Genomic DNA, 8,800 nt, shown 5'->3' on the forward strand with positions numbered 1-8,800 from the left:
ACAGAATATGTGTCGTCATTACTTCCAAGATTAAATATGATATGGGTTTCCTAATACCTAAAAATATAACTTAGTTAATTAAATTATTACTAATTATTTTTTTACAATTAATATTTTAGGGTTTAGGGTTTAAAATAAGATCTTTGGAATCAACTCTTGAATCTTCTTGTAAGTAATAGCTCATCTGGGGATGGTACTTGGATCCATATCATTCATTTCCTTCAAAATGATCCTCGACCAAATGACAAACTTTTCATATGCTTCAAATTTTTATATATATATATATATATATATTTTCTAACTACCATTTTTTTTCTTTTATCTATTATTTTTATGACATGAATTCTAGTATGTTATATTTTGCATAATTTTATCTCTGGCCAAATATTAATTTTAAGTGATTCCAACAAAGAGGTTATTTAGAAAAAAAAAAAAAAAAATATTGAATTTTGAATCTAAAATGATAATTTTTAGATCCCAAAATGATTTATTCTAAAATTACCTGATCAAGATTCATCCAATGAATGGGTTAAACTATGATCTTAAAACAAGATTTGAAAAGAAAGACAACACCAAAGGAGATTCACAAAACAAGTTTTAATCTCTATTTTCGAGTATTACAAACCTTTAAAAATGTTAATTAAAAAATTAAGAGGTAACAAATAAAAAATTAATTACACAATAATTAAATGCTCTAAATTGTCTTAAATATGACAACTTTGACCAGTTTTACCATCTTAAACTCTAAAAAAATGCAATTTGGATATTTACCTTTTGACACTTTTTTCGTGTCATCTTAACATTATAAAGAGACTTTTCATGTCATCTTCTCTCTGTCTCTTCTTGTGCATTGATTAGCCTTAACCTAAATAGCTCATTCAAGTAGATGCAATTGATTAGCCTTAACCTAAATAGCTCATTCAAGTAGATGCAATAGATTCGAGGTTGAATTCATATAAGTTATTTCACACAACTTTTATGAAAATTTTTTAGGACTTAATTCTCTTGCTACTGTTGATCGTTTTATGTGATTCTTATCTTCAAATCGTTATAATGCAATCTACAACTTGTACGAAGGAATTCAGAAACGATTCAGATGAGACACCGAAGGCGAGCACGTGAAAGTAGTGTAAGAAAAGGGAGCTTATTTGAGTAAGGTAAATTGTAAACTGAGTTTCCATAGAGATTCACCCTTGAAAAGGTAACCAGAAAAGGACTAACAATCTTACAATAATATGTAAACTAATCCTAACTTCTTATATATGAACAACATTCCTTTCTCAAAACCAACTTTTTTGCTATCTACAATGCAAAAAACCTGTTCATCAAAATCTTTCTTCTCCTTTTTATTCTTTCTTCACACCCTTGCCTCTTTCTTCGAAGCTTGTGTTCTAAATTCGCCTTTTTATTTTCGTGTCCATGTATATTCATATCGTCATACTCCAATGACTCTTCCGTCACATGAGATCCCTTTCGTTCTCAATCACGGAGGACACCGTGGTATCAGAGCCAGTATCGTCTAAATTTAAGTTCAGAACTTCGCCACAGAGAGAGGAGCTCTCGTCCTCGCCGTTTATCGATGAGGTGGTCGACATATCCGTAATGGTACTCGCTGTGGCAGGAGAAGGAGAGATATCTATTTCTTCAACAGGCTGTTGAAGGCTCCAGTACATAATGCTGGCTGTTAATGTGAGGATCATTTTTGGATTCACCTGCCATAATATTAACACAAATATATCCACAATTCTAAGAGAGGCTGGCAGATCAGCTCATCAAACAAACAAAGTAACCAAATCTGATGCGAAACCATACGAAAAACGATCTTTTTCTTACTACTTGCGCGGTTTCAAATGTCGGTAAGTGTGCTACGGTATTACTGTAACAGCTCAAGCCCACCGCTAGCAGATATTGTCCTTTCTGGGCTTCCACTCAAGGTTTAAAGCTCCTCAAAGAGGACAATATCGGCTACCAGTGGGCTTGAACTGTTACAATTACGAGAGAAATAAACCATACCGCATCGAAGTTTGATCTTACCTCTATTATGTCCTCAGGTAACAAGAATATCGAACAACCCAGCTTTCGTGCAACACTGATAATGTAGGTAGCATTTAACCTCTTTTCATCATCTATCCAGAGAAAACAAAAAAGGGTAAGGATTCACAAACAGTGATTTGTACTACACGAGCATAATTCGAGACGGGAAGCTAAGCATGCGTTAGAAAACGAGATGAAACGAAAGTTCAACTTCAAGAACGATGAAATATACCGTTTTCACCGTTGGTAACAAGGTTCCAATTCACCACTCTAGGCTGAACAGCACTTAGCAGATCAAGGAAGAATATTCCATTTGACAAACTCTTATCCTGAGGAAAATTACCAAGTTACAATATTGTTGACTTCTAAATCAAATTACTGCGGTAAATATAACGTGTTTTCGCTTCCTCATACCCGAAAACTCTCGATTTGAGAAGACTTTCCCGTGCCCTTCACTTTGCTGTTTGCCCACTTCAGAATGTCACCATCTGTCATCTCTTTTCCTCGAGAGTAAGATCTTAGGTTCTTTAAAAGTTGGAGAATATTGAATCTCATTAACTGCCATAGGAAAGCTGCACGAAACACGAGAAAATATAACGCGTCAATCATACCAAGGAAGCTTGATAAACGACTAGTGTTTCTCAACTATCCATTCAAGACGGTGCAAGATGTGGAACCGAGCTACACAGTGGACGTTCGAGCGAGGAAGCTATAAAATGCATGAATGAGGATTACCAAGGATGAGCTTCTTGTTTCCTTGTACGATATCGTTTCCAGCCACGTTAACCAACGAAAACTTCAACTGCTTCCCGATCCGGATAACTTGATTGCAATTTTCAACTTTTTTAAAAGGCATCTTGATAGGAGGTTTTGATGCATGCTTCCAGTTAACCGACCCTGGAGAAACTTTGTCGAGCGCTTCTAAGAGTATCCATCTGCATAAGGATTAAAACATTCAAACTATTGATAAGAGTAGCCCAAACAGGCAACAATATTTTGTGGAGTTCTTTCTATTTCCTCTCTAAATCGTGTTACTACTTCCCGCACGACGAAAAAATCGTTAAAACTAGCAACTCTAAAACTGATGGATTACGCCATGCCGTTCTTACCCGTTCCTGACGTCCTCAAATACATTATTAACGTAAGAAACAATGCCAAGACTATTTATCCAGAGCCGGAAGCATCGTTCTTCTCTAGAAGTTAGTACATCATCCGTCATCATCTCTGCGTACGATACTTGTTTTCCATCTACTGCAAAACCACTCCTGCAGAACAAAACGAACCAAATCTATCCGTGAATTAACCGTAAAATAGACAAGGGAATGGGAGTGTCAAATCGATATCGAACGTATATCTATTCTTTTTTGAAGTATGAGGCATTGTAAGGTGTAATGGATATGTGGAGCCAAGACGCAAGGCAAAAAAAGCATACGAATTGTTGAGGCAGAGCTCACAATATATAAAACATGTGACAGATATAATGGCAAGGAAGCATGTGTGTAACCGCCCAAGCCGAAGCCGAAGACGAAGCCGAAGCCCAAGTCCACCGTCTTTGGGCTTTCCCTTTCGAGCTTCCCCTCAAGATTTTTGAAACACGTCGGCTGGGGAGAGGTTTCCACACCCTTATAAATAATGTTTTGTTCTCCTCCCCAACCGATGTGGGATCTCACAATCCATCCTCCTTCGAGGCCCAACGTCCTCACTGGCATACCGCCTCGTGTCCACCCTCCTTCGGGGCTCAACCTTCCACTAGCACATCGCCCGGTGTCTGGTTCTTATACCATTTGTAACAGCCCAAGTCCACCACTAGCAGATATTGTCCTCTTTGGGCTTTTCCTTTCGAGCTTCCCCTCAATATTTTTGAAACGCGTTTGTTGGGAAGAAGTTTCCACACCCTTATAAAGAATGTTTCGTTCTCCTCCCCAACCAATGTGGGATCTCACAATCCACCCTCCTTCAGGGCCCAACGTCCTCACTGGCATACCACCTCGTGTCCACCCTCCTTCGGGGCTCAGCCTTCCACTAGCACATCGCTCAGTGTCTGACTTTGATACCATTTGTAACAGTCCAAGCCCACCGCTAGCATATATTGTCCTCTTTGGGCTTTCCCTTACAGGTTTCCTCTCAATGTTTTTAAAACACGTCTGCTAGGGAGAGGTTTCCACACCCTTATAAAGAATGTTTCGTTCTCCTCCCCAACCGATGTGGGATCTCACAATCCACCCTCCTTTGGGGCCCAACGTCCTCGTTGGCATACCGCCTCGTGTCCACCCTCCTTCGGAGCTCAGCCTTCCACTAGCACATCACCCGATGTCTAGCTCTAATACCATTTGTAACAGCCCAAAGCCCACCGCTAGCAGATATTGTCCTCTTTGGGTTTTCCCTTAAGGTTTTTAAAACACGTATGATAGGGAGAGACTTCCACACCCTTATAAACAATGTTTCGTACTCCTCCCCAACTGATGTGGGATCTCACACAAGGGCACTACTATTTTTTTCTCTTTCGTTTCATCCATTTACATGTGATAACAGTAATCACCAAACTTTCCTCAATTCCATCAACATCTGTATGAGTCAGGATCAAAGACAAAGTAATAATTGAAAGAAACATAAAAGATCCTACTAAGACTTTACCGTTGTTGAAATATTTGAGCCACAAAAGCAAGGTTCAAATTGGATGAACCCTCAACAATATCTTTCGGAGTCAAATATCTTTTACAATCCATTCTTTCTGCATGATCAAGTACAAGTTTTGCCCTTTCATTAGGATCCTTAGTAGCCAATGTGGATGGACTACAGTGTTCGGGAGCAAGAACGTTTAGCAGGTAAGCGTAAGCCTCTCCATCCTACGTGATATGATCAAAAGTTACTATCTGTTTGCCAGTACCGGGTTCAAATATTTCCAATATAATAAAAACCGTTAAAGTCGGCTAATTCAGAAAGAACGGTAACATAAGCAGAGCAGCCATACTACCTTCAGATCAGATGAGAAATTTGAAACAGGTTTCTTGTATCCTGCTTTCTGAAGGTGGAAATTCATCCATTTTAACAAAATCTTCTCGGGAGGTAAATTAATAAGCTCCTCGATATCCTGGAAAGCACACGGTAAAGAGTGATGCTACAGCACTGATAATTAGATTTCGACAAAATATCACACGACAAATTTATACCCCTTACCCCACTCTCCTGGACGAGTTCCAAAAGTTGAGGCGTCTTCCTCAGGTTAAGATCGGCCAATAGTTGGATCTGAAGTTTCCATAACAAGCGAAATCAATGAAACGATACAAAAGTCGTTTAAATCACTTCTGAAACCAGAAGCTCAAAGAATTGTCGAAATGTAATGAAGAAACCTTTATAATTTGCGAAATCAATCCCAAGATCAGATGCGGCTGCAAGAGATCAACTTTCGGTCAAACTTTTATGACAATCGTAACACTAATAAAGAAAGATGACGGGTATATAAACATACTCGTCCTTCAACCAAGTCCTGTGTACCAATATTAACCACTGTGCAGCCGATTGCTTTGGCAGAGTTGAGACAAAGAGTATGGTTTTCATTTCTCTCCCACGGGTTGAGGACTCTTTTCGTATTGATAGCTCGTTCATCGATTGTCCCAGGTACAGCAACATTGATAAGTTTACTGCATTGTCATCGAAATACGTTAGCTCACCGCAGGAGACACGAGGTTCTCGTTTAAGTTAGAAAAACAGAAAACATCAACCCCTACACAAATACCAGAGAAGAACTCCATCTTTTGCAAGATTAAACAAATCATTCGAATACGGGTCTAATGGGAGATAGTTCGATAGAAATGCATCATCTCGAAGATAGCTATTTATGTGAGCCACATAGAGCGATTTCTCCGATTCACTGATTGTATGAAGAAGAGTGGTTGTGCTAGCCTTGAGAAACGACCATGAGTTGTTTGCACCACCAACTTTTTCAGCTGATCGACCGTGCAAGTTTAAATATGCCTGTCGTTTCACATAATCAAGACTTGAGAACCAAAAAAATATGAACACGAGTCAAGTAGTACAAACAGAGAATAGACTTGCCCTGAGAAAGGATTCAAAATCAATTTCATCGCTCAACTGAGGATCTGACTCGCTCAAGATTCCCCTGATCTCTTCTTCACTATGCCTTTCTTTAAATGCCTTCAAATTCATCATTATTTGTGGCAAATCTCCGGTCGTCACTTTTCCATTTTGATTCTTAGCCGATATAAACTAAAACAAACGGGCAGTTCATAATCGATCATCTCAAGAACATTTTCAAAGGCAAATGAACAAAAATGCAACACTCACTCTGGATTTGAGGCTTCGAAGCTCCACTTGAGTGAACTGACTTTGAAGCCATTGATCAGAAACTAAAACGCCTTCAAAACTAGACATCTCCACAGATCTTAAATGTGGAGACAATCAATCTTGCAGAAGAAAAATTCGAATTAAAATCGAAACCAAACACAAAACCATTCCTACAAGACATCAATCATCAATTCTCCGATAATAAGAACAGCGAAAGAAATCAATCCCATTACAAAAACAGAACAAGAACAACAACTCAAACAATCATAATCGTATCATTAACAAGTCGAATCCATTAGAAAACACAAAACCAAAGCACACCCAGAATTCCATACCGATTAGAGACCAAAATCCGCGGCGAAAAAAGTGGGTTCCGTTCTTTCCGATGGATGAACACTATTGAGCCCTCAAACAAAAGTTAGTAGAAGAGAGAGAGAAGAAAAGGGATCAATATGTTTCTTGGTGGGAGAGCAATAGGGAGGCAAAGTGTGTGAAGGAAAAGGAATGGGGGCAGTGATTTGGGAGAAGCAAGAACACAGAAGAAAAGCGCCGCGCAGGGTGAGATAGGTAATAGAGAAAACAGGGTATGATGTTCGGCAAGTCGCTGTTCTTGTTTTACAACTCACCAAATTTGGGCAACACCTGTTTGATGTCTTCTTCAACGCAAAAATCTCTTCATCTTCATCTTCATCTTCATCTTCAATCCCATTCCCATCTAAACCCTATTTTCACCCAAATTAGCCTCCATCATTCATTAAATCTCTGATACCCAAATGAAAATCAGGCGCATCCCCTCTCTCTCTCTCTTCTCCCCATGTGATTAAGATCTTTCTTTGGGATAATGTGTTTATTTGATGCTCTTGGATTTAGTGGTGATTTGTGGTGTTTCTTGTGGACATTATTGGACCCGAATTTGGCATCAACAGTCAAAATACATGTTAATTGTCAACGGGTTATGCTCGTTTTGGTAGTTGTTCATACGTGTCAATTGCTAATGGTTATGCTCGTCTTGGCTGTTGTTCATACCCTCATATCAAATGACAAAATATACATGCTAATAGTTATGCTCGTTTGATCAGTTATTTATGCTTATTAGTATAAAAGTTACATAAATTTTAAATATAAAATGGGATACGCTAAAAAAAATTTAGATTAAAGTATCGTTTTTGTCGTTCTACTACGAGACTTGTTTTATTTTTTTATTGTCCTCTCAAATTATCCAATTTAGTTTTAATATTTTTAATAAATTTTAAAAATTGATTTTTTCTTAAATAAAAAGCAATTTTTGATAATATTTTTTCTTATATTATTAATTACCAAAATGATATTTATTGAAAAAAAATATTTGTAATCATATTAAGATATTGAAAATGATTTTGTTTTGCTATTATAATAATGTAATTATATTTTTTTCTTTATTTATTTTTTATTATTTTCAATATTATACTAATGTACACGTCATCAATAATTAAAATATTTTTAGTTTTTTTTTTTAAATTTAAATTAAAGGGGAGTAATATATATTTTTTTAATATTATAAATGAATACAAATATAAATTCATTAATTCAATGCAAAATTAAATTGTATTTAAATTTCTTGACTTTTTCATCATTGGCATTAATGAAAATCAATAATTTTTTTTTCGTATTAATCATAAAATGATTTAATTCAATAAAACAAGTAATACCATATAAGTGTGTTCACAAACTGGAGAATCTAACTAATTAAGACTATCAAGCTCAAATCATGAATCAGAATTCTTTTCGATTTGAATTCGGTTGAATTTTTAAAAACTAAAAATTCGAGCCGATTCACGAATTGACATTTTTTTTGGTTGGGTCATCCTGACCAATCCAACAACCAAACCAACCCAACTGGAAAATAGAAGGTTGAGTTGTGAACTCTATTTCAGGTTGTTCGGGTGACTAATCCAACCAACTTGAAGTTTCAGGCTGGACTTAGAATGTTTTCCAATTCAACTCAACCCGTGTATACCGGGTGATATACTCGGAAAAATAATAATAATAAAAGAGAGAAAGGGTAAGAATGTCTTTTTTGGGAGTTTAGAAATAAAAAAGAATGGGCCTGTGGGGCCCAATAGATTTGTTCGGACGGTGGACCATAAGTTGCTTTCACTCCAAGGAATGGAAGCAAGGTGGGCACCCAAATTCACAAATAAGTTTTAATTAATTATTTTAATTTATTGGTTAAATATTTATTACCTTAACTTTCACTCTTTCAAATTTTTAAATATAATAATTAAATATTTCTCCTTTTTAATTATTATTTAAATTATTTTAAAAAAATCATATTTATCTACCCTACCTGTTACAGTAATAACTAAAGTACGATGATACGTAAGGGTTGGATTGAGTTAGAGCCTTATTTTCGAGTTAGTTGAGTTGACCCGACCAAAAAAATTTCAATCCACGAGCTGACCCGAATTTTTAGTTTACTAAA

General features: G+C 36.7%; 1 protein-coding gene across 1 annotated transcript; it reads right to left on the reverse strand.

The window, feature by feature from the left end:
* Window positions 1-1,125: 1,125 nt before the first annotated feature.
* On the reverse strand, window positions 1,126-7,192 carry LOC111810777 (fimbrin-1-like). The gene is made up of 15 exons (XM_023697558.1): window positions 6,675-7,192; window positions 6,340-6,458; window positions 6,091-6,261; window positions 5,771-6,009; window positions 5,504-5,675; window positions 5,385-5,423; window positions 5,212-5,280; window positions 5,009-5,125; window positions 4,669-4,880; window positions 3,144-3,299; window positions 2,770-2,969; window positions 2,449-2,606; window positions 2,267-2,363; window positions 2,035-2,126; window positions 1,126-1,712 (listed from the first exon to the last, which is right to left on the reverse strand). The coding sequence occupies exons 2-15, from the start codon at window positions 6,424-6,426 to the stop codon at window positions 1,458-1,460; spliced, it is 2,064 nt and encodes a 687-aa protein (XP_023553326.1). The 5' UTR covers window positions 6,427-6,458; window positions 6,675-7,192; the 3' UTR covers window positions 1,126-1,457.
* Window positions 7,193-8,800: the final 1,608 nt, after the last annotated feature.

Source organism: Cucurbita pepo, chromosome LG14, assembly GCF_002806865.2.
Source record: "Cucurbita pepo subsp. pepo cultivar mu-cu-16 chromosome LG14, ASM280686v2, whole genome shotgun sequence".
Lineage (NCBI taxonomy): Eukaryota > Viridiplantae > Streptophyta > Magnoliopsida > Cucurbitales > Cucurbitaceae > Cucurbita > Cucurbita pepo.